General features: G+C 51.4%; 1 protein-coding gene across 1 annotated transcript; it reads right to left on the bottom strand.

Annotated features, from left to right (window-relative positions):
* Nucleotides 1-1,583: 1,583 nt before the first annotated feature.
* Nucleotides 1,584-25,237, bottom strand: LOC120997541 (gastrula zinc finger protein XlCGF17.1-like). Its single transcript, XM_040427630.1, has 3 exons — nt 25,182-25,237; nt 6,349-7,251; nt 1,584-1,678 (listed from the first exon to the last, which is right to left on the bottom strand). Exons 2-3 carry the CDS (start codon nt 7,217-7,219, stop codon nt 1,584-1,586), a joined length of 966 nt encoding a protein of 321 aa, XP_040283564.1. The 5' UTR covers nt 7,220-7,251; nt 25,182-25,237.
* Nucleotides 25,238-25,441: the final 204 nt, after the last annotated feature.

Genomic DNA, 25,441 nt, shown 5'->3' with positions numbered 1-25,441 from the left:
TTTTAGTTTGTTTTTAGTTTTAGCTATTTTAGGGGGATATCTGTGTGTGCAGGTGACTATTACTGTGCATAATTATTAGGCAACTTAACAAAAAACAAATATATACCCATTTCAATTATTTATTTTTACCAGTGAAACCAATATAACATCTCAACATTCACAAATATACATTTCTGACATTCAAAAACAAAACAAAAACAAATCAGTGACCAATATAGCCACCTTTCTTTGCAAGGACACTCAAAAGCCTGCCATCCATGGATTCTGTCAGTGTTTTGATCTGTTCACCATCAACATTGCGTGCAGCAGCAACCACAGCCTCCCGAACACTGTTCAGAGAGGTGTACTGTTTTCCCTCCTTGTAAATCTCACATTTGATGATGGACCACAGGTTCTCAATGGGGTTCAGATCAGGTGAACAAGGAGGCCATGTCATTAGATTTTCTTCTTTTATACCCTTTCTTGCCAGCCACGCTGTGGAGTACTTGGACGCGTGTGATGGAGCATTGTCCTGCATGAAAATCATGTTTTTCTTGAAGGATGCAGACTTCTTCCTGTACCACTGCTTGAAGAAGGTGTCTTCCAGAAACTGGCAGTAGGACTGGGAGTTGAGCTTGACTCCATCCTCAACCCGAAAAGGCCCCACAAGCTCATCTTTGATGATACCAGCCCAAACCAGTACTCCACCTCCACCTTGCTGGCGTCTGAGTCGGACTGGAGCTCTCTGCCCTTTACCAATCCAGCCACGGGCCCATCCATCTGGCCCATCAAGACTCACTCTCATTTCATCAGTCCATAAAACCTTAGAAAAATCAGTCTTGAGATATTTCTTGGCCCAGTCTTGACGTTTCAGCTTGTGTGTCTTGTTCAGTGGTGGTCGTCTTTCAGCCTTTCTTACCTTGGCCATGTCTCTGAGTATTGCACACCTTGTGCTTTTGGGCACTCCAGTGATGTTGCAGCTCTGAAATATGGCCAAACTGGTGGCAAGTGGCATCTTGGCAGCTGCACGCTTGACTTTTCTCAGTTCATGGGCAGTTATTTTGCGCCTTGGTTTTTCCACGCGCTTCTTGCGACCCTGTTGACTATTTTGAATGAAACGCTTGATTGTTCGATGATCACGCTTCAGAAGCTTTGCAATTTTAAGAGTGCTGCTTCCCTCTGCAAGATATCTCACTATTTTTGACTTTTCTGAGCCTGTCAAGTCCTTCTTTTGACCCATTTTGCCAAAGGAAAGGAAGTTGCCTAATAATTATGCACACCTAATATAGGGTGTTGATGTCATTAGACCACACCCCTTCTCATTACAGAGATGCACATCACCTAATATGCTTAATTGGTAGTAGGCTTTCGAGCCTATACAGCTTGGAGTAAGACAACATGCATAAAGAGGATGATGTGGTCAAAATACTCATTTGCCTAATAATTCTGCACGCAGTGTATAGTGTTCATGGACACAATTTCCTGACTGGGATCTGCAGTCTCTGAGGAGAGGAGGCGGAAAAGTTCTGCTTTCCTAGCTGTTGCTGGGAAAGGTATCCCCCTCTTCGACAACTCCACCGTCAACTTAGGTATAGTCCAAGACCTTATTGAAGGAACAGCGCCCTGTTCAGATTGGAGATCAACACTTCCATGTAACGAAGATGTTCCCTCGATGTCGGAGGCGTGTGACATTGTGTAACTAAAAACAAGATGAACAACATAAATGAAAAAGTAACTGACCTTAACCAGACACCTACTCGTAACATCTCTACCGAACCCGTGCCACCTAGTGCCTGAAATGTGACCAGCTACCGTAACTGTGCCAGTAGATATGACATGGATATCGAAAATATCGTGCCTCTACCTACCACCAATCAACTAATAATCATGGCTATAGTCCTGTCAGGACTAATATTACTCCTCTGCTGTATATTGTAGTCGTGACTAGACCGTTGCAACCATAATGCCTGTAGACATGACAGGCTTACGTAACCTCGTACCTGTCGTCGTGACAGACTTTGTAATATCGTGCCTGTAGTCGTGACAGGTCTTATGTGTAATTGTGTCTTATAGACGTTACCGCCTGAATTGTGACAAAACTACACATAACCACCAAGCCAACCAGTAAGATCTACTATGTGGGATCTACCTGAAACAACCACCGCAAAGCACCTAAGTGAAACCTAGTGCACCCCTACAGTGACTCGACCATCCAGACCATACCTACCCTCTGGCAAGCAGTAATACATGACACCAATTTGACCCAAGACGACACCTACGGACCAAACAAAAACATACATAAAGGTCAGAAAAGCGCCCTAAACGTGCCCCCTATGTATGTGCAAGCATACACACCTAATTTGCTGAATTCTAAATGCCGATCCCTGATAGACAGACAAACCATACTGTGATGAGAAAAAACAAAACAAAACCCACAAACAATATATATATTTTTTTTTTCCCATAGAAAATATACTGGTGCCAATGCTGCTCCCCTTTGCAACCCGAGATTCTCGGCAAACACACTCGCACCTAACCCTCTGGGACAGTCTACCAAACGCCCCGGCGATCCCCACAAGACACTACCTATGATGCGCCACAAGGGCCACAAAATCACCCAGGGAGTGCACTACCACATGCATGCTGGGTCCACTCGCCTCAACCCAGGAATTGCAGGGCCCAACATGCATGCTGAGCTGACTCTACACCTCTGGCTGGAATCACACAATTAGCAACAACAACCAAAAAAAAAACCTTTCTTTCGTTTTTCCCTTTTTTTTAATATATATACACCGTATGAACACTAACTAAGTACCGGGCCAACGCTGCCACCCCCAACCAAAAAGATAGAACACAAACACCCCGACTCCGTACATGACTGCGTCCGACCGTGAACGTGGCCCCTCAGCATATCGCATCCACGCTGAAAAAACATTCCCTAAGCACGGCACCTGACCCCCGGCTGTGCCGACATCACCCGCCTCCGTGAGCCAGCACCGAACCTTTTTTTTTTCTTTTCCGAGAACAATGAAGTAGATGCAAGTTGCACAATAACAAAATGGCATGATTCCATAATTGGTACAACATGATTATTGTACTCCCCCCGAGTGGAGTGGGCTAAATGGTTAATAATGAAATAAGCGACAGAAAATGAGGAGCACCAGCGCTTGGTAGTTCCAACATGCTTGGTATTTAATACATGTAGGGTTGCTACAGTTATGGAACGGCAGCCCTGATTTTAGGAGATAAGAATGGTGATAAGATGCCCAGTTCAGTATTATAGGGAGTAGAGTAGAGCTGTTTGGTAAAAACACAGTGTTGTAGGACCACAAAGTGGGTAATGAAGGGCCCAATTCATATATATAGAAGAAAAAGCAAAGACCAGTGAAGGATGGCGTTATGGCCGTAAGCCCCCCACACCCCCCAACCGCGATCTTACCAAGTCAGCCGTGGCTCCCCAGAGCCGGAAAAGGGCTCTCCTATTGCTCCGCACTTGAGGCGCTGCTGATGTGTGGCCACGAGACTCGGCCGAGACCGACCTCACGCCGACCCGGAAGTGAAAAGCAGGCGTGCTGACGTCACCCTAGGGCCCGAGGACGTACCTAAATAGGGCCGTTAACTAGCCTCCCCTCCCACAAATACGGCAAATAAATTTGCCTACAACTTAATCCGTGGTAATCAATGCCCTGCCAGATGGAACCCTCTTTTTTTTTGACAAAGAAGAAATCGGCATCTGTTGGTCCAGAAGACTTCTGAATTAAGCCCTTCTCAAGGTTTTCTTAAATAATCATAAGACATGGCTTGTGTTTCATGCAGAGGCAACAGGTAGACACAGCCATGTGGAGGAGTAGTTCCTGGCACAAGGTCAATAAGACAATCATAGGGACAATGTTGTGGCATAATCCCATCTATCCTGGATGATCAGATTTCTGTGGCTTCAGAGGGCGTCTCATAGAATCTGTACATGAGAGGAGAGTTCCTAGGTTGGCACCTACATTTCATGGGCCAGTGCTTCTGTCTCCTCGATCTCCTGTCCGGGTGAGGCGAGTCCAGGTCGCTGGGTGAGGTGAGTCCAGGCTGCCGGGTCAGGCGAGTCCAGGTCGCTGGGTGAGTTGAGTCCAGGCTGCCGGGTGAGGCGAGTCCAGGTCGCTGGGTGAGGCGAGTCCAGGCTGCCGGGTGAGGCGAGTCCAGGTCGCTGGGTGAGGCGAGTCCAGGTCGCTGGGTGAGGCAAGTTGAGCAGCGGTGCCTCGCAGCCGCTGCTGTAACATTAATTTTACTTTTTATTGTACGAGGCAGGGAGGGTTATTGCAATTTGTGCTCATTTTAAACACACAGCACAGTCCCATCCAGGTTTTAGGGCACAAATCCATGGACTACAGGAGTCTTTGACAGCTACTTGTATTTGGGTAGCAGCCACCACACGTTTTCTATGCTCGCGGTATGTTTACTGCAGTACTATGTACTTTGCATGTTTCGGTAGTTACCTCTAGATGCCATGGAGAAAAAGCATGTGCAGGAAACGCACGGGGAAGACGCTCCGTGCTGCATCTAATATATCTGCCCCCCTCATATATTTCCAGCAGAATAAAAAACCTGCATCAAAATCCACCTCTTGTGGCCGTACCCGAAAGAGAGACTGACGAAACCCAATTCACCGAACCTCAAGCATAAGAAACATGAGAAAAAGCCTTTTATTAAAAAAATTATATCATGACAGGATGATGGGGGTGACTGTGCGACTGTGTCACACATAATATACAGAGCAGATGATGGGGGTGACTGTGTGGCTGTGTCACACCTAATATACAGAGCAGATGATGGGGGTGACTGTGCGGCTGTGTCACACATAATGTACAGAGCAGATGATGGGGGTGACAGTGCGGCTGTGTCACACATAATGTAGAGAGCAGATGATGGGGGTGACTGTGCGGCTGTGTCACACATAATGTACACAGCAGATGATGGGGGTGACTGTGCGGCTGTGTCACACATAATGTACACAGCAGATGATGGGGGTGACTGTGCGGCTGTGTCACACATAATGTACAGAGCAGATGATGGGGGTGACTGTGCGGCTGTGTCACACATAATGTACAGAGCAGATGATGGGGATGACTGTGCGGCTGTGTCACACATAATGTACAGAGCAGATGATGGGGATGACTGTGCGGATGTGTCACACATAATGTACAGAGCAGATGATGGGGGTTACTGTGCGGCTGTGTCACACATAATGTAGAGAGCAGATAATGGGGATAACTGTGCGGATGTGTCACACATAACATAGAGCAGCAGATGATGGGGATGATTGTGCAGATATGTCAGGAACACTTCATGTAAGGCTACTTTCACACTTGCGGCAGAGGATCTCAATACTGGAATTAAACGGATGCATTTTGATTTTGCAGGTCAGGATGCGTCGCTTCCATTAGGATGCGGTTGTGTGAAATAAAAACGGAAAAAACGGATTAATCACTAAATACATTGCAGCAGGTTTGTGTCCGCTCACAACAAAGCGGAATGCTGCCGGAACGGAAGACATTCTGATGCATCCTGAACAGATCTCAATACCAGAAAACAACGCAAATGTGAAAGAGGCCTAAACCCTGTTCTGTGGAGGGGACACAACTATAACGGCCTAATGTGTAAAGTAAAACCCCCAATGTCGTCTTACATTTACTTAAAATCATTGTTCTAATATAAAATATTAATACGACTTCTCTCTTGTATGACTTCTCTCATGTTTAACAAGATTTGATTTCCTTGTAAAACATTTCCCACAATGTGAACATGAATGCGGCTTCTCTCCTGTGTGAATTCGCTCATGTTTTACAAGATGTGATTTTTGCTTAAAACATTTCCCACATTCTGAACATGAATATGGCTTCTCTCCTGTGTGAATTCTCTTATGTATAACAAGATGTGATTTCTTTGTAAAACATTTCCCACAATGTGAACATGAATATGGCTTCTCTCCTATGTGACTTCTCTCATGTATAACAAGATGTGATTTCCTTGTAAAACATTTCCCACAATGTGAACATGAATACGGCTTCTCTCCTGTGTGAATTCTCTCATGTACAAGAAGATGTGATTTATCTCTAAAATATTTCCCACACTCTGAACATGAATGCGGCCTATCTCCTGTGTGAATTCGCTCATGTTTTACAAGATATGACTTTTTGGAAAAACATTTCCCACATTCTGAACATGAATATGGTTTCTCTTCTGTGTGAATTATTTCATGTCTAATAAGATATGATTGAATTGAAAAGCATTTTCCACATTTTGAGCATGAATATGGCTTTAGCCCTGTGTGAATTCTCTGATGTATAAGGAGACTTGATTTTTTTGTGAAACATTTCCCACATTCGGAGCATGAGTATGGCTTTAGCCCTGTGTGAATTCTCTGATGTAGAAGGAGACTTGATTTTTCTGTGAAACATTTCCCACATTCTGAACATGAATATGGCTTCTCTCTTGTGTGAAGTCTCTTATGTATAATAAGATATGATTTCTGGGTAAAACATTTATCACAATCGGAGCATGAGTATGGCTTTAGCCCTGTGTGAATTCTCTGATGTATAAGGAGACTTGATTTTCCTGTAAAACATTTCCCACATTCGGAGCATGAGTATGGCTTTAGCCCTGTGTGAATTCTCTGATGTATAAGGAGATTTGATTTTTCGGTGAAACATTTCCCACACTCTGAACATGAATATGGCTCCTCTCCAGTGTGAATTCTTTCATGTTTAACAAGATGTGATTTCCTTGCAAAATATTTCTCACATTCTGAACATGAATATGGCTCCTCTCCTGTGTGGATTATCTGATGTTTAATGAGACCTGATTTGTCTGTGAAACATTTCTCACATTCTGAACATGAATATGGCTTCTCTCCTGTGTGAATTCTTCTGTGCACAGAAAGAACGGAGCTTCTTGTAAACCGTTTTCCACATTCTTCACAATGAAACCTTTTACTTCCTTTCTGCCCGCTACTTGTGGTTATAATCTGAGATTGGTCAGAGGAAGGTTCCTCATGATTAGGAGGATTATGTGACAGATCTGGACTTGTGGTTAAAATCTGTGATTGCTCAAGAGAAGGTTCTTCATGATTAGGAGGATTGTATGAGAGATCTGCACTGTGAGGTCCTGGATATCCGATCAGTGTAATGAGGTTTTTTCCTGAAGAACGCTGCATGTTGTCCTGATCTTCTTCTTTATGATCTAGTGATAACATGACGTTTCCTTCAGAATTCTTATTGGGATTTCCTGAAAGGATTAAAAATAGATTTCATTATTTCCTGTTCAAACCATAAGGTTGATAAATTTATTTCATTCCAAAAAGGCTGGAACACAAGATTTTGGATATGACCAAAGACATAACTAGATTCCACAGAAAGGAGACATCTCAGTTCTTCCTTCCAGGTACGACTTTAAGGGCATGTTTAAATGGTGAAATATAGGTCAGAATAACGTGATCTGTATTTGTCATGGAGTTCACTGTGATTTGTACGGCGGTATCTGTCTGGCTGTCGGTCCCTATTATAGCGAATGAAGCCAGACGGCGATGGGGTTGCTTCCGTCAATGCCAGAATGCAGAGAGATTCCCTGCTGAACAGCCGGTCGCATCTCTTTACTGCAGGTGTGAAACAGGCCTTAACAGAGAGATTGAGGCAAGAATAGACCAAGTGCTTCAGGAGTTTTGACATGAAGGGGAGATTAGAGACAAGATGGTAGTTAGTTGCACAGAACGGGTTAACTGATATTTTTAGTAATAGGGTAATGCCAGGATACATGAAGGAGGAGAAGGAATCAGGAGAGAGAGATGTTCAATATTTTTTGGGAAGAAGTGACAGCCATAGAGAGAGACTGGAGGAGGTGAGAGGGAATAGGGTCAATAGAGAAGGTACAGAGACTGGAGGAGGTGTGAGGGAATAGGGTCAATAGAGAAGGTACAGAGACTGGAGGAGGTGTGAGGGAATAGGGTCAATAGAGAAGGTACAGAGACTGGAGGAGGTGTGAGGGAATAGGGTCAATAGAGAAGGTACAGAGAGTGGAGGAGGTGTGAGGGAATAGGGTCAGTACAGAGGTACAGAGACTGGAGGAGGTGTGAGGGAATAGGGTCAGTATAGTGGGTAGTCAGGAGAGAGGTACAGAGACTGAAGGAGGTGTGAGGGAATGGGGTCAGTAGAGAAGGTACAGAGACTGGAGGAGGTGTGAGGGAATGGGGTCAGTAGAGAAGGTAGTCAGGAGAGAGATACAGAGACTGGAGGAGGTGTGAGGGAATGGGGTCAGTACAGAAGGTACAGAGACTGGAGAAGGTGTGAGGGAATGGGGTCAGTAGAGAAGGTAGTCAGGAGAGAGGTACAGAGACTGGAGGAGGTGAAAGGGAATGGGGTCAGGAGAGAAGGTAGTCAGGAGAGAGGTACGGAGACTGGAGGAGGTGTGAGGGAATGGGGTCAGTAGAGAAGGTACAGAGACTGGAGAAGGTGTGAGGGAATGGGGTCAGTAGAGAAGGTAGTCAGGAGAGAGGTACAGAGACTGGAGGAGGTGAAAGGGAATGGGGTCAGGAGAGAAGGTAGTCAGGAGCGACGTACAGAGACTGGAGGAGGTGTGAGGGAATGGGGTCAGGAGCGACGTACAGAGACTGGAGGAGGTGTGAGGGAATGGGGTCAGGAGAGAAGGTAGTCAGGATAGAGGTACAGAGACTGGAGGATGTGTGAGGGAATGGGGTCAGGAGCGACGTACAGAGACTGGAGGAGGTGTGAGGGAATGGGGTCAGGAGAGAAGGTACAGAGACTGGAGGAGGTGTGATGGAATGGGGTCAGGAGAGAAGGTACAGAGACTGGAGGAGGTGAGAGGTAATGGGGTCAGGAGAGAGGTACAGAGACTGCAGGAGGTGTGAGGGAATGGGGTCAGTAGAGAAGGTAGTCAGGAGAGAGGTACAGAGACTGCAGGAGGTGTGAGGGAATGGGGTCAGGAGAGAAGGTAGTCAGGATAGAGGTACAGAGACTGGAGGAGGTGAGAGGGAATGGGGTCAGTAAGAGAAGGTAGTCAGGAGAGAGGTACAGAGACTGGAGGAGGTGTGAGGGAATGGGGTCAGGAGAGAAGGTAGTCAGGAGAGAGGTACAGAGACTGGAGGAGGTGTGATGGAATGGGGTCAGGAGAGAAGGTAGTCAGGAGAGAGGTACAGAGACTGGAGGAGGTGAGAGGGAATGGGGTCAGTAGAGAAGGTAGTCAGGAGAGAGGTACAGAGACTGGAGGAGGTGAGAGGGAATGGGGTCAGGAGAGAAGGTAGTCAGGAGATAGGTACAGAGACTGGAGGAGGTGTGAAGGAATGGGGTCAGGAGAGAAGGTAGTCAGGAGAGAGGTACAGAGACTGGAGGAGGTGAGAGGGAATGGGGTCAGGAGAGAAGGTAGTCAGGAGAGAGGTACAGAGACTGGAGGAGGTGTGAAGGAATGGGGTCAGTAGAGAAGGTAGTCAGGAGAGAGGTACAGAGACTGGAGGAGGTGTGAGGGAATAGGGTCAGGAGAGAGGTACAGAGACTGCAGGAGGTGTGAGGGAATGGGGTCAGTAGAGAAGGTAGTCAGGAGAGAGGTACAGAGACTGGAGGAGATGTGAGGGAACGGGGTCAGTAGAGAAGGTAGTCAGGAGAGAGGTACAGAGACTGGAGGAGGTGTGAAGGAATGGGGTCAGGAGAGAAGGTAGTCAGGAGAGAGGTACAGAGACTGGAGGAGGTGAGAGGGAATGGGGTCAGGAGAGAAGGTAGTCAGGAGATAGGTACAGAGACTGGAGGAGGTGTGAAGGAATGGGGTCAGGAGAGAAGGTAGTCAGGAGAGAGGTACAGAGACTGGAGGAGGTGAGAGGGAATGGGGTCAGGAGAGAAGGTAGTCAGGAGAGAGGTACAGAGACTGGAGGAGGTGTGAGGGAATAGGGTCAGGAGAGAGGTACAGAGACTGGAGGAGGTGTGATGGAATGGGGTCAGTAGAGAAGGTAGTCAGGAGAGAGGTACAGAGACTGGAGGAGGTGTGAAGGAATGGGGTCAGTAGAGAAGGTAGTCAGGAGAGAGGTACAGAGACTGGAGGAGATGTGAGGGAACGGGGTCAGTAGAGAAGGTAGTCAGGAGAGAGGTACAGAGACTGGAGGAGGTGTGATGGAATGGGGTCAGTAGAGAAGGTACAGAGACTGGAGGAGGTGTGAGGGAATGGGGTCAGTAGAGACGTACAGAGACTGGAGGAGGTGTGAGGGAATGGGGTCAGGAGCGACGTACAGAGACTGGAGGAGGTGTGAGGGAATGGGGTCAGGAGAGAGGTACAGAGACTGGAGGAGGTGTGAGGGAATGGGGTCAGGAGAGAGGTACAGAGACTGGAGGAGGTGTGATGGAATGGGGTCAGTAGAGAAGGTAGTCAGGAGAGAGGAACAGAGACTGGAGGAGGTGAGAGGTAATGGGGTCAGGAGAGAGGTACAGAGACTGCAGGAGGTGTGAGGGAATGGGGTCAGTAGAGAAGGTAGTCAGGAGAGAGGTACAGAGACTGGAGGAGGTGTGAGGGAATGGGGTCAGGAGAGAGGTACAGAGACTGGAGGAGGTGAGAGGGAATGGGGTCAGGAGAGAGGTACAGAGACTGGAGGAGGTGTGAGGGAATGGGGTCAGGAGAGAAGGTACAGAGACTGAAGGAGGTGTGAGGGAATGGGGTCAGGAGAGAAGGTAGTCAGGAGAGAGGTACAGAGACTGGAGGAGGTGTGAGGGAATGGGGTCAGTAGAGAAGGTACAGAGACTGGAGAAGGTGTGAGGGAATGGGGTCAGTAGAGAAGGTAGTCAGGAGAGAGGTACAGAGACTGGAGGAGGTGTGAGGGAATGGGGTCAGTAGAGAAGGTACAGAGACTGGAGGAGGTGTGAAGGAATGGGTCAGTAGAGAAGGTAGTCAGGAGAGAGGTACAGAGACTGGAGGAGATGTGAGGGAATGGGGTCAGTAGAGAAGGTACAGAGACTGGAGGAGGTGTGAGGGAATGGGGTCAGTAGAGAAGGTACAGAGACTGGAGGAGGTGTGAGGGAATGGGGTCAGTACAGAAGGTAGTCAGGAGAGAGGTACAGAGACTGGAGGATGTGTGAGGGAATGGGGTCAGGAGAGACGTACAGAGACTGGAGGAGGTGAGAGGGAATGGGGTCAGGAGAGAAGGTAGTCAGGAGAGAGGTACAGAGACTGGAGGAGGTGTGAGGGAATGGGGTCAGGAGCGACGTACAGAGACTGGAGGAGGTGTGAGGGAATGGGGTCAGGAGAGAAGGTAGTCAGGAGAGAGGTACAGAGACTGGAGGAGGTGAGAGGGAATGGGGTCAGTAGAGAAGGTAGTCAGGAGAGAGGTACAGAGACTGGAGGAGGTGAGAGGGAATGGGGTCAGTAGAGAAGGTAGTCAGGAGAGAGGTACAGAGACTGGAGGAGGTGAGAGGGAATGGGGTCAGTAGAGAAGGTAGTCAGGAGAGAGGTACAGAGACTGGAGGAGGTGAGAGGGAATGGGGTCAGTAGAGACGTACAGAGACTGGAGGAGGTGTGAGGGAATGGGGTCAGGAGCGACGTACAGAGACTGCAGGAGGTGTGAGGGAATGGGGTCAGTAGAGAAGGTAGTCAGGATAGAGGTACAGAGACTGGAGGAGGTGTGAGGGAACGGGGTCAGTAGAGAAGGTAGTCAGGAGAGAGGTACAGAGACTGGAGGAGGTGTGAGGGAACGGGGTCAGTAGAGAAGGTAGTCAGGAGAGAGGTACAGAGACTGGAGGAGGTGTGATGGAATGGGGTCAGTAGAGAAGGTACAGAGACTGGAGGAGGTGTGAGGGAATGGGGTCAGTAGAGAGATACAGAGACTGGAGGAGGTGTGAGGGAATGGGGTCAGTAGAGAGGTACAGAGACTGGAGGATGTGTGAGGGAATGGGGTCAGTAGAGAGGTACAGAGACTGGAGGAGGTGTGAGGGAATGGGGTCAGGAGAGACGTACAGAGACTGGAGGAGGTGTGAGGGAATGGGGTCAGGAGCGACGTACAGAGACTGGAGGAGGTGTGAGGGAATGGGGTCAGGAGAGAGGTACAGAGACTGGAGGAGGTGTGAGGGAATGGGGTCAGTAGAGAGATACAGAGACTGGAGGAGGTGTGAGGGAATGGGGTCAGTAGAGAAGGTACAGAGACTGGAGGAGGTGTGAGGGAATGGGGACAGGAGAGAGGTACAGAGACTGAAGGAGGTGAGAGGGAATGGGGTCAGGAGAGAGGTACAGAAACTGGAGGAGGTGTGAGGGAATGGGGTCAGGAGAGAAGGTAGTCAGGAGAGAGGTACAGAGACTGGAGGAGGTGAGAGGGAATGGGGTCAGGAGAGAGGTACAGAGACTGGAGGAGGTGTGAGGGAATGGGGTCAGTAGAGAAGATAGTCAGGAGAGAGGTACAGAGACTGGAGGAGATGTGAGGGAATGGGGTCAGGAGAGAAGGTAGTCAGTAGAGAAGGTACAGAGACTGGAGGAGGTGTGATGGAATGGGGTCAGTAGAGAAGGTAGTCAGGAGAGAGGTACAGAGACTGGAGGAGGTGAGAGGTAATGGGGTCAGGAGAGAGGTACAGAGACTGCAGGAGGTGTGAGGGAATGGGGTCAGTAGAGAGGTACAGAGACTGGAGGAGGTGTAAGGGAATGGGGTCAGGAGAGAAGGTAGTCAGGAGAGAGGTACAGAGACTGGAGGAGGTGAGAGGGAATGGGGTCAGTAGAGAGGTACAGAGACTGGAGGAGGTGTGAGGGAATGGGGTCAGGAGAGACGTACAGAGACTGGAGGAGGTGTGAGGGAATGGGGTCAGGAGAGAGGTACAGAGACTGAAGGAGGTGAGAGGGAATGGGGTCAGGAGAGAGGTACAGAGACTGGAGGAGGTGTGAGGGAATGGGGTCAGGAGAGAGGTACAGAGACTGAAGGAGGTGAGAGGGAATGGGGTCAGGAGAGAGGTACAGAGACTGGAGGAGGTGTGAGGGAATGGGGTCAGGAGAGAAGGTAGTCAGGAGAGAGGTACAGAGACTGGAGGAGGTGAGAGGGAATGGGGTCAGGAGAGAGGTACAGAGACTGGAGGAGGTGTGAGGGAATGGGGTCAGTAGAGAAGATAGTCAGGAGAGAGGTACAGAGACTGGAGGAGATGTGAGGGAATGGGGTCAGGAGAGAAGGTAGTCAGGAGAGAGGTACAGAGACTGGAGGAGGTGTGATGGAATGGGGTCAGTAGAGAAGGTAGTCAGGAGAGAGGTACAGAGACTGGAGGAGGTGTGAGGGAATGGGGTCAGTAGAGAAGATAGTCAGGAGAGAGGTACAGAGACTGGAGGAGATGTGAGGGAATGGGGTCAGGAGAGAAGGTAGTCAGGAGAGAGGTACAGAGACTGGAGGAGGTGTGATGGAATGGGGTCAGGAGAGAAGGTAGTCAGTAGAGAAGGTACAGAGACTGGAGGAGGTGTGATGGAATGGGGTCGGTAGAGAAGGTAGTCAGGAGAGAGGTACAGAGACTGGAGGAGGTGAGAGGTAATGGGGTCAGGAGAGAGGTACAGAGACTGCAGGAGGTGTGAGGGAATGGGGTCAGTAGAGAGGTACAGAGACTGGAGGAGGTGTAAGGGAATGGGGTCAGGAGAGAAGGTAGTCAGGAGAGAGGTACAGAGACTGGAGGAGGTGAGAGGGAATGGGGTCAGGAGAGAAGGTAGTCAGGAGAGAGGTACAGAGACTGGAGGAGGTGAGAGGGAATGGGGTCAGTAGAGAAGGTACAGAGACTGAAGGAGGTGTGAGGGAATGGGGTCAGTAGAGAAGGTAGTCAGGAGAGAGGTACAGAGACTGCAGGAGGTGAGAGGGAATGGGGTCAGTAGAGAAGGTACAGAGACTGGAGGAGGTGAGAGGGAATGGGGTCAGGAGAGAAGGTAGTCAGGAGAGAGGTACAGAGACTGGAGGAGGTGTGAGGGAATGGGGTCAGGAGAGAAGGTAGTCAGGAGAGAGGTACAGAGACTGGAGGAGGTGAGAGGGAATGGGGTCAGGAGAGAAGGTAGTCAGGAGAGAGGTACAGAGACTGGAGGAGGTGAGAGGGAATGGGGTCAGTACAGAAGGTAGTCAGGAGAGAGGTACAGAGACTGGAGGAGGTGTGATGGAATGGGGTCAGTACAGAAGGTAGTCAGGAGAGAGGTACAGAGACTGGAGGAGGTGTGAGGGAATGGGGTCAGGAGAGAAGGTAGTCAGGAGAGAGGTACAGAGACTGGAGGAGGTGAGAGGTAATGGGGTCAGGAGAGAAGTACAGAGACTGCAGGAGGTGTGAGGGAATGGGGTCAGTAGAGAAGGTAGTCAGGAGAGAGGTACAGAGACTGGAGGAGGTGAGAGGGAATGGGGTCAGGAGAGAGGTACAGAGACTGCAGGAGGTGTGAGGGAATGGGGTCAGTAGAGAAGGTAGTCAGGAGAGAGGTACAGAGACTGGAGGAGGTGTGAGGGAATGGGGTCAGGAGAGAGGTACAGAGACTGGAGGAGGTGTGAGGGAATGGGGTCAGTAAGAGAAGGTAGTCAGGAGAGAGGTACAGAGACTGGAGGAGGTGAGAGGGAATGGGGTCAGGAGAGAGGTACAGAGACTGGAGGAGGTGTGAGGGAATGGGGTCAGGAGAGAAGGTACAGAGACTGAAGGAGGTGTGAGGGAATGGGGTCAGGAGAGAAGGTAGTCAGGAGAGAGGTACAGAGACTGGAGGAGGTGTGAGGGAATAGGGTCAGTAGAGAAGGTACAGAGACTGGAGGAGGTGTGAAGGAATGGGGTCAGGAGAGAAGGTAGTCAGGAGAGAGGTACAGAGACTGGAGGAGGTGAGAGGGAATGGGGTCAGTAGAGACGTACAGAGACTGGAGGAGGTGTGATGGAATGGGGTCAGGAGAGAAGGTAGTCAGGAGAGAGGTACAGAGACTGGAGGAGGTGTGAAGGAATGGGGTCAGGAGAGAGGTACAGAGACTGGAGGAGGTGTGAGGGAATGGGGTCAGTAGAGAAGGTAGTCAGGAGAGAGGTACAGAGACTGGAGGAGGTGTGAGGGAATGGGGTCAGGAGAGAGGTACAGAGACTGAAGGAGGTGTGAGGGAATGGGGTCAGGAGAGAAGGTAGTCAGGAGAGAGGTACAGAGACTGGAGGAGGTGAGAGGGAATGGGGTCAGGAGAGAAGGTACAGAGACTGGAGGAGGTGTGAGGGAATGGGGTCAGGAGAGAAGGTACAGAGACTGAAGGAGGTGTGAGGGAATGGGGTCAGTAGAGAAGGTAGTCAGGAGAGAGGTACAGAGACTGGAGGAGGTGTGATGGAATGGGGTCAGTAGAGAAGGTAGTCAGGAGAGAGGTACAGAGACTGGAGAAGGTGTGATGGAATGGGGTCAGTAGAGAAGGTAGTCAGGAGAGAGGTACAGAGACTGGAGGAGGTGAGAGGGAATGGGGTCAGGAGAGAAGGTAGTCAGGAGAGAGGTACAGAGACTGGAGGAGGTGAGAGGGAATGGGGTCAGCAGAGAAGGTAGTCAGGAGAGAGGTACAGAGACTGGAGGAGGTGTGAGGGAATGGGGTCAGGAGAGAAGGTAGTCAGGAGAGAGGTACAGAGACTGGAGGAGGTGTGAGGGAATGGGGTCAGTAGAGAAGGTAGTCAGGAGAGAGGTACAGAGACTGGAGGAGGTGAGAGGGAATGGGGTCAGTACAGAAGGTAGTCAGGAGAGAGGTACAGAGACTGGAGGAGGTGTGAGGGAATGGGGTCAGGAGAGAAGGTAGTCAGGATAGAAGTACAGAGACTGGAGGAGGTGTGAGGGAATGGGGTCAGGAGAGAAGGTAGTCAGGAGAGAGGTACAGAGACTGGAGGAGGTGAGAGGTAATAGGGTCAGGAGAGAGGTACAGAGACTGCAGGAGGTGTGAGGGAATGGGGTCAGTAGAGAAGGTACAGAGACTGGAGGAGGTGTGAGGGAATGGGGTCAGGAGAGAAGGTAGTCAGGATAGAAGTACAGAGACTGGAGGAGGTGTGAGGGAATGGGGTCAGTAGAGAAGGTAGTCAGGAGAGAGGTACAGAGACTGGAGGAGGTGTGAGGGAATGGGGTCAGGAGAGAGGTACAGAGACTGGAGGAGGTGTGAGGGAATGGGGTCAGTAAGAGAAGGTAGTCAGGAGAGAGGTACAGAGACTGGAGGAGGTGAGAGGTAATGGGGTCAGGAGAGAGGTACAGAGACTGCAGGAGGTGTGAGGGAATGGGGTCAGTAGAGAAGGTAGTCAGGAGAGAGGTACAGAGACTGGAGGAGGTGTGAGGGAATGGGGTCAGGAGAGAGGTACAGAGACTGGAGGAGGTGAGAGGGAATGGGGTCAGGAGAGAGGTACAGAGACTGGAGGAGGTGTGAGGGAATGGGGTCAGGAGAGAAGGTACAGAGACTGAAGGAGGTGTGAGGGAATGGGGTCAGGAGAGAAGGTAGTCAGGAGAGAGGTACAGAGACTGGAGGAGGTGTGAGGGAATAGGGTCAGTAGAGAAGGTACAGAGACTGGAGAAGGTGTGAGGGAATGGGGTCAGTAGAGAAGGTAGTCAGGAGAGAGGTACAGAGACTGGAGGAGGTGTGAGGGAATGGGGTCAGGAGCGACGTACAGAGACTGGAGGAGGTGTGAGGGAATGGGGTCAGGAGAGAGGTACAGAGACTGAAGGAGGTGAGAGGGAATGGGGTCAGGAGAGAGGTACAGAGACTGGAGGAGGTGTGAGGGAATGGGGTCAGTAGAGAAGGTACAGAGACTGGAGAAGGTGTGAGGGAATGGGGTCAGTAGAGAAGGTACAGAGACTGGAGAAGGTGTGAGGGAATGGGGTCAGTAGAGAAGGTAGTCAGGAGAGAGGTACAGAGACTGGAGGAGGTGTGAGGGAATGGGGTCAGGAGAGAGGTACAGAGACTGGAGGATGTGTGAGGGAATGGGGTCAGGAGCGACGTACAGAGACTGGAGGAGGTGTGAGGGAATGGGGTCAGGAGAGAGGTACAGAGACTGGAGGAGGTGAGAGGTAATGGGGTCAGGAGAGAGGTACAGAGACTGCAGGAGGTGTGAGGGAATGGGGTCAGTAGAGAAGGTAGTCAGGAGAGAGGTACAGAGACTGGAGGAGGTGAGAGGTAATGGGGTCAGGAGAGAGGTACAGAGACTGCAGGAGGTGTGAGGGAATGGGGTCAGTAGAGAAGGTAGTCAGGAGAGAGGTACAGAGACTGGAGGAGGTGTGAGGGAATGGGGTCAGTAGAGACGTACAGAGACTGGAGGAGGTGAGAGGTAATGGGGTCAGGAGAGAGGTACAGAGACTGCAGGAGGTGTGATGGAATGGGGTCAGGAGAGAAGGTAGTCAGGAGAGAGGTACAGAGACTGGAGGAGGTGTGAGGGAATGGGGTCAGTAGAGAAGGTAGTCAGGAGAGAGGTACAGAGACTGGAGGAGGTGTGAAGGAATGGGGTCAGGAGAGAAGGTAGTCAGGAGATAGGTACAGAGACTGGAGGAGGTGTGAAGGAATGGGGTCAGGAGAGAAGGTAGTCAGGAGAGAAGTACAGAGACTGGAGGAGGTGAGAGGGAATGGGGTCAGGAGAGAAGGTACAGAGACTGGAGGAGGTGAGAGGGAATGGGGTCAGGAGAGAGGTACAGAGACTGGAGGAGGTGTGAGGGAATGGGGTCAGTAGAGAAGGTACAGAGACTGGAGAAGGTGTGAGGGAATGGGGTCAGTAGAGAAGGTAGTCAGGAGAGAGGTACAGAGACTGGAGGAGGTGTGAGGGAATGGGGTCAGTACAGAAGGTAGTCAGGAGAGAGGTACAGAGACTGGAGGATGTGTGAGGGAATGGGGTCAGGAGCGACGTACAGAGACTGGAGGAGGTGTGAGGGAATGGGGTCAGGAGAGAGGTACAGAGACTGGAGGAGGTGAGAGGTAATGGGGTCAGGAGAGAGGTACAGAGACTGCAGGAGGTGTGAGGGAATGGGGTCAGTAGAGAAGGTAGTCAGGAGAGAGGTACAGAGACTGGAGGAGGTGAGAGGTAATGGGGTCAGGAGAGAGGTACAGAGACTGCAGGAGGTGTGAGGGAATGGGGTCAGTAGAGAAGGTAGTCAGGAGAGAGGTACAGAGACTGGAGGAGGTGTGAGGGAATGGGGTCAGTAGAGACGTACAGAGACTGGAGGAGGTGTGATGGAATGGGGTCAGGAGAGAAGGTAGTCAGGAGAGAGGTACAGAGACTGGAGGAGGTGTGAGGGAATGGGGTCAGTAGAGAAGGTAGTCAGGAGAGAGGTACAGAGACTGGAGGAGGTGTGAGGGAATGGGGTCAGGAGAGAGGTACAGAGACTGAAGGAGGTGTGAGGGAATGGGGTCAGGAGAGAAGGTAGTCAGGAGATAGGTACAGAGACTGGAGGAGGTGTGAAGGAATGGGGTCAGGAGAGAAGGTAGTCAGGAGAGAAGGTACAGAGACTGGAGGAGGTGAGAGGGAATGGGGTCAGGAGAGAGGTACAGAGACTGGAGGAGGTGTGATGGAATGGGGTCAGGAGAGAAGGTAGTCAGGAGAGAGGTACAGAGACTGGAGGAGATGTGAGGGAACGGGGTCAGTAGAGAAGGTAGTCAGGAGATAGGTACAGAGACTGGAGGAGGTGAGAGGGAATGGGGTCAGGAGAGAAGGTAGTCAGGAGAGAGGTACAGAGACTGGAGGAGGTGAGAGGTAATGGGGTCAGGAGAGAGGTACAGAGACTGGAGGAGGTGTGAGGGAATGGGGTCAGTAGAGACGTACAGAGACTGGAGGAGGTGTGAGGGAATGGGGTCAGGAGAGAAGGTAGTCAGGAGAGAGGTACAGAGACTGGAGGAGGTGAGAGGGAATGGGGTCAGGAGAGAGGTACAGAGACTGGAGGAGGTGTGAGGGAATGGGGTCAGTAGAGAAGGTAGTCAGGAGAGAGGTACAGAGACTGGAGGAGATGTGAGGGAATGGGGTCAGTAGAGAAGGTAGTCAGGAGAGAGGTACAGAGACTGGAGGAGGTGAGAGGTAATGGGGTCAGGAGAGAGGTAGTCAGGAGAGAGGTACAGAGACTGGAGGAGGTGAGAGGTAATGGGGTCAGGAGAGAGGTACAGAGACTGGAGGAGGTGAGAGGTAATGGGGTCAGGAGAGAGGTACAGAGACTGGAGGAGGTGAGAGGGAATGGGGTCAGGAGAGAGGTACAGAGACTGGAGGAGGTGTGAGGGAATGGGGTCAAGAGAGAGGTACAGAGACTGAAGGAGGTGTGAGGGAATGGGGTCAGTAGAGAGATACAGAGACTGGAGGAGGTGTGAGGGAATGGGGTCAGGAGAGAAGGTAGTCAGGAGAGAGGTACAGAGACTGGAGGAGGTGTGAGGGAACGGGGTCAGTAGAGAAGGTAGTCAGGAGAGAGGTACAGAGACTGGAGGAGGTGTGAGGGAACGGGGTCAGTAGAGAAGGTAGTCAGGAGAGAGGTACAGAGACTGGAGGAGGTGTGAGGGAATGGGGTCAGTAGAGACGTACAGAGACTGGAGGAGGTGTGAGGGAATGGGGTCAGGAGCGACGTACAGAGACTGGAGGAGGTGTGAGGGAATGGGGTCAGGAGAGAAGGTAGTCAGGAGAGAGGTACAGAGACTGGAGGAGGTGAGAGGTAATGGGGTCAGGAGAGAAGGTAGTCAGGAGAGAGGTACAGAGACTGGAGGAGGTGAGAGGGAATGGGGTCAGTAGAGAAGGTAGTCAGGAGAGAGGTACAGAGACTGGAGGAGATGTGAGGGAATGGGGTCAGTAGAGAAGGTAGTCAGGAGAGAGGTACAGAGACTGGAGGAGGTGAGAGGTAATGGGGTCAGGAGAGAGGTACAGAGACTGGAGGAGGTGTGAGGGAATGGGGTCAGGAGAGAAGGTACAGAGACTGGAGGAGGTGTGAGGGAATGGGGTCAGGAGAGAGGTACAGAGACTGGAGGAGGTGTGAGGGAATGGGGTCAGGAGAGAAGGTACAGAGACTGGAGGAGGTGTGAGGGAATGGGGTCAGGAGAGAAGGTAGTCAGGAGAGAGGTACAGAGACTGGAGGAGGTGAGAGGGAATGGGGTCAGTAGAGAAGGTAGTCAGGAGAGAGGTACAGAGACTGGAGGAGATGTGAGGGAATGGGGTCAGTAGAGAAGGTAGTCAGGAGAGAGGTACAGAGACTGGAGGAGGTGAGAGGTAATGGGGTCAGGAGAGAGGTACAGAGACTGGAGGAGGTGTGAGGGAATGGGGTCAGGAGAGAAGGTAGTCAGGAGAGAGGTACAGAGACTGGAGGAGGTGAGAGGTAATGGGGTCAGGAGAGAGGTACAGAGACTGGAGGAGGTGTGAGGGAATGGGGTCAAGAGAGAGGTACAGAGACTGAAGGAGGTGTGAGGGAATGGGGTCAGTAGAGAGATACAGAGACTGGAGGAGGTGTGAGGGAATGGGGTCAGTAGAGAAGGTAGTCAGGAGAGAGGTACAGAGACTGGAGGAGGTGTGAGGGAACGGGGTCAGTAGAGAAGGTAGTCAGGAGAGAGGTACAGAGACTGGAGGAGGTGTGAGGGAATGGGGTCAGGAGAGACGTACAGAGACTGGAGGAGGTGTGAGGGAATGGGGTCAGGAGAGACGTACAGAGACTGGAGGAGGTGTGAGGGAATGGGGTCAGGAGAGAAGGTAGTCAGGATAGAGGTACAGAGACTGGAGGAGGTGAGAGGGAATGGAGTCAGGAGAGAAGGTAGTCAGGAGAGAGGTACAGAGACTGGAGGAGGTGAGAGGGAATGGGGTCAGGAGAGAAGGTAGTCAGGAGAGAGGTACAGAGACTGGAGGAGGTGAGAGGGAATGGGGTCAGGAGAGAAGGTAGTCAGGAGAGAGGTACAGAGACTGGAGGAGGTGAGAGGTAATGGGGTCAGGAGAGAGGTACAGAGACTGCAGGAGGTGTGAGGGAATGGGGTCAGGAGAGAAGGTAGTCAGGAGAGAGGTACAGAGACTGGAGGAGGTGTGAGGGAATGGGGTCAGTAGAGAAGGTAGTCAGGAGAGAGGTACAGAGACTGGAGGAGGTGAGAGGGAATGGGGTCAGTAGAGAAGGTACAGAGACTGGAGGAGGTGTGAGGGAATGGGGTCAGGAGAGAAGGTAGTCAGGAGAGAGGTACAGAGACTGGAGGAGGTGAGAGGGAATGGGGTCAGGAGAGAGGTACAGAGACTGGAGGAGATGTGAGGGACTGGGGTCAGCAGAGAAGGTAGTCAGGAGAGAGGTACAGAGACTGGAGGAGGTGTGAGGGAATGGGGTCAGGAGAGAAGGTAGTCAGGAGAGAGGTACAGAGACTGGAGGAGATGTGAGGGAACGGGGTCAGTAGAGAAGGTAGTCAGGAGAGAGGTACAGAGACTGGAGGATGTGTGAGGGAATGGGGTCAGGAGAGACGTACAGAGACTGGAGGAGGTGTGAGGGAATGGGGTCAGGAGAGAAGGTAGTCAGGAGAGAGGTACAGAGACTGGAGGAGGTGAGAGGTAATGGGGTCAGGAGAGAGGTACAGAGACTGCAGGAGGTGTGAGGGAATGGGGTCAGTAGAGAAGGTAGTCAGGAGAGAGGTACAGAGACTGGAGGAGGTGAGAGGGAATGGGGTCAGGAGAGAGGTACAGAGACTGGAGGAGGTGTGAGGGAATGGGGTCAGGAGAGAAGGTAGTCAGGAGAGAGGTACAGAGACTGGAGGAGGTGAGAGGGAATGGGGTCAGCAGAGAAGGTAGTCAGGAGAGAGGTACAGAGACTGGAGGAGGTGTGAGGGAATGGGGTCAGGAGAGAAGGTAGTCAGGAGAGAGGTACAGAGACTGGAGGAGGTGTGAGGGAATGGGGTCAGCAGAGAAGGTAGTCAGGAGAGAGGTACAGAGACTGGAGGAGGTGAGAGGGAATGGGGTCAGCAGAGAAGGTAGTCAGGAGAGAGGTACAGAGACTGGAGGAGGTGTGAGTGAATGGGGTCAGGAGAGAAGGTAGTCAGGAGAGAGGTACAGAGACTGGAGGAGGTGTGAGGGAATGGGGTCAGTACAGAAGGTAGTCAGGAGAGAGGTACAGAGACTGGAGGAGGTGAGAGGTAATGGGGTCAGGAGCGACGTACAGAGACTGGAGGAGGTGTGAGGGAATGGGGTCAGGAGAGAAGGTAGTCAGGAGAGAGGTACAGAGACTGGAGGAGGTGAGAGGTAATGGGGTCAGGAGAGAGGTACAGAGACTGCAGGAGGTGAGAGGGAATGGGGTCAGGAGAGAAGGTAGTCAGGAGAGAGGTACAGAGACTGGAGGAGGTGAGAGGTAATGGGGTCAGGAGAGAGGTACAGAGACTGGAGGAGGTGAGAGGGAATGGGGTCAGGAGAGAAGGTAGTCAGGAGAGAGGTACAGAGACTGGAGGAGGTGAGAGGGAATGGGGTCAGCAGAGAAGGTAGTCAGGAGAGAGGTACAGAGACTGGAGGAGGTGTGATGGAATGGGGTCAGTAGAGAAGGTAGTCAGGAGAGAGGTACAGAGACTGGAGGAGGTGAGAGGTAATGGGGTCAGGAGAGAAGGTACAGAGACTGGAGGAGGTGTGAGGGAATGGGGTCAGGAGAGAGGTACAGAGACTGGAGGAGGTGTGAGGGAATGGGGTCAGTAGAGAAGGTAGTCAGGAGAGAGGTACAGAGACTGCAGGAGGTGTGAGGGAATGGGGTCAGTAGAGAAGGTAGTCAGGAGAGAGGTACAGAGACTGGAGGAGGTGTGAGGGAATGGGGTCAGTAGAGAAGGTACAGAGACTGGAGGAGGTGTGAGGGAATGGGGTCAGTAGAGAAGGTAGTCAGGAGAGAGGTACAGAGACTGGAGGATGTGTGAGGGAATGGGGTCAGGAGAGAGGTACAGAGACTGGAGGAGGTGTGATGGAATGGGGTCAGTAGAGAAGGTAGTCAGGAGAGAGGTACAGAGACTGGAGGAGGTGTGAAGGAATGGGTCAGTAGAGAAGGTAGTCAGGAGAGAGGTACAGAGACTGGAGGAGGCGTGAGGGAATTGGGTCAGGATAGAGGTACAGAGACTGGAGGAGGTGTGAAGGAATGGGTCAGTAGAGAAGGTAGTCAGGAGAGAGGTACAGAGACTGGAGGAGGCGTGAGGGAATTGGGTCAGGAGAGAGGTACAGAGACTGGAGGAGGCGTGAGGGAATTGGGTCAGTAGAGAAGGTACAGAGACTGGAGGAGGTGTGAGGGAATAGGGTCAGGAGAGAGGTACAGAGACTGGAGGAGGTGTGAGGGAATGGGGTCAGCAGAGAAGGTAGTCAGGAGAGAGGTACAGAGACTGGAGGAGGTGTGATGGAATGGGGTCAGTAGAGAAGGTAGTCAGGAGAGAGGTACAGAGACTGGAGGAGGTGTGAGGGAATGGGGTCAGTAGAGAAGGTAGTCAGGAGAGAGGTACAGAGACTGGAGGAGGTGTGAGGGAATGGGGTCAGTAGAGAAGGTAGTCAGGAGAGAGGTACAGAGACTGGAGGAGGTGAGAGGGAATGGGGTCAGTAGAGAAGGTAGTCAGGAGAGAGGTACAGAGACTGGAGGAGGTGTGATGGAATGGGGTCAGTAGAGAAGGTAGTCAGGAGAGAGGTACAGAGACTGGAGGAGGTGTGAGGGAATGGGGTCAGTAGAGAAGGTAGTCAGGAGAGAGGTACAGAGACTGGAGGAGGTGAGAGGTAATGGGGTCAGGAGAGAAGGTAGTCAGGAGAGAGGTACAGAGACTGCAGGAGGTGAGAGGTAATGGGGTCAGGAGAGAGGTAGAGAGACTGGAGGAGGTGAGAGGGAATGGGGTCAGGAGAGAAGGTAGTCAGGAGAGAGGTACAGAGACTGGAGGAGGTGTGAGGGAATGGGGTCAGGAGAGAAGGTAGTCAGGAGAGAGGTACAGAGACGAGGAGGTGTGAGGGAATAGGGTCAGGAGAGAGGTACAGAGACTGGAGGAGGTGTGATGGAATGGGGTCAGTAGAGAAGGTAGTCAGGAGAGAGGTACAGAGACTGGAGGAGGTGTGAAGGAATGGGTCAGTAGAGAAGGTAGTCAGGAGAGAGGTACAGAGACTGGAGGAGGCGTGAGGGAATTGGGTCAGGAGAGAGGTACAGAGACTGGAGGAGGTGTGAAGGAATGGGTCAGTAGAGAAGGTAGTCAGGAGAGAGGTACAGAGACTGGAGGAGGCGTGAGGGAATTGGGTCAGGAGAGAGGTACAGAGACTGGAGGAGGCGTGAGGGAATTGGGTCAGTAGAGAAGGTACAGAGACTGGAGGAGGTGTGAGGGAATAGGGTCAGGAGAGAGGTACAGAGACTGGAGGAGGTGTGAGGGAATGGGGTCAGCAGAGAAGGTAGTCAGGAGAGAGGTACAGAGACTGGAGGAGGTGTGATGGAATGGGGTCAGTAGAGAAGGTAGTCAGGAGAGAGGTACAGAGACTGGAGGAGGTGTGAGGGAATGGGGTCAGTAGAGAAGGTAGTCAGGAGAGAGGTACAGAGACTGGAGGAGGTGTGAGGGAATGGGGTCAGTAGAGAAGGTAGTCAGGAGAGAGGTACAGAGACTGGAGGAGGTGAGAGGGAATGGGGTCAGTAGAGAAGGTAGTCAGGAGAGAGGTACAGAGACTGGAGGAGGTGTGATGGAATGGGGTCAGTAGAGAAGGTAGTCAGGAGAGAGGTACAGAGACTGGAGGAGGTGTGAGGGAATGGGGTCAGTAGAGAAGGTAGTCAGGAGAGAGGTACAGAGACTGGAGGAGGTGTGATGGAATGGGGTCAGTAGAGAAGGTAGTCAGGAGAGAGGTACAGAGACTGGAGGAGGTGTGAGGGAATGGGGTCAAGAGAGAAGGTAGTCAGGAGAGAGGTACAGAGACTGGAGGAGGTGTGAGGGAATGGGGTCAGGAGAGAAGGTAGTCAGGAGAGAGGTACAGAGACTGGAGGAGGTGAGGAGCATATACAGTGATGGAGTCACTGGAGACACTGACAGAAGCGCTCACCGACCTCTGTGTCCGCACTATTGGCACTAGCAGGCTCTTGCTCCGAGGCTTCTAGGTGCCCCCAAGACCTGATACTAAGTCAAGTGTCCAGCCTGGACCATGAGAGGATGTAGAGAAGATCCTGGAGAGGATGTCTATGTGCAGTCACATCTCCCTCCGCTCCTGCACATAACACAGGGGTCACTGCCCGGAGTGCTCCTTTACTGGAGATCTAAGGTGGAGCCTCACCTGAAGAAACCTCCCAACTCCCTTCCTCCATTCATGATTCCATACCTGTGTTCACATGGACTGGAATGTCCTCCTCCACCTCACTCTTACACGGGGGATCGCCCATCATCCACTCTTCTTCATCCTCCACTTTAATATCAGTCACATCTTCCCCCTGATTTGTCATCTGTAACAATTCAGTACAATACAGCAGACAGGTGGTAAATCTAACAGATCCACATAAGAGACCCCCACCATCTATGACTGCAGGACCCCCCTATATAGATGTGTATAGGGCTCAGCTCCATCTACCTGATGGTTCTCTG

The sequence above is a fragment of the Bufo bufo genome, chromosome 4 (genome assembly GCF_905171765.1).
Source record: "Bufo bufo chromosome 4, aBufBuf1.1, whole genome shotgun sequence".
Taxonomy (NCBI): domain Eukaryota; kingdom Metazoa; phylum Chordata; class Amphibia; order Anura; family Bufonidae; genus Bufo; species Bufo bufo.
This window is presented reverse-complemented; position numbering and strand designations above follow the sequence as displayed.

Excerpts from the sequence above, each read along its gene's own strand:
- LOC120997541 (XM_040427630.1), bottom strand. The coding sequence starts at position 7,219 with ATGTTATCACTAGATCATAAAGAAGAAGATCAGGACAACATGCAGCGT. Across the intron at positions 1,679-6,348 it reads GCCATACTCATGCTCCGAAT|TTACACAATGTCACACGCCT; the intron begins GTGGGAAATGTT and ends TCTTGTTTTTAG.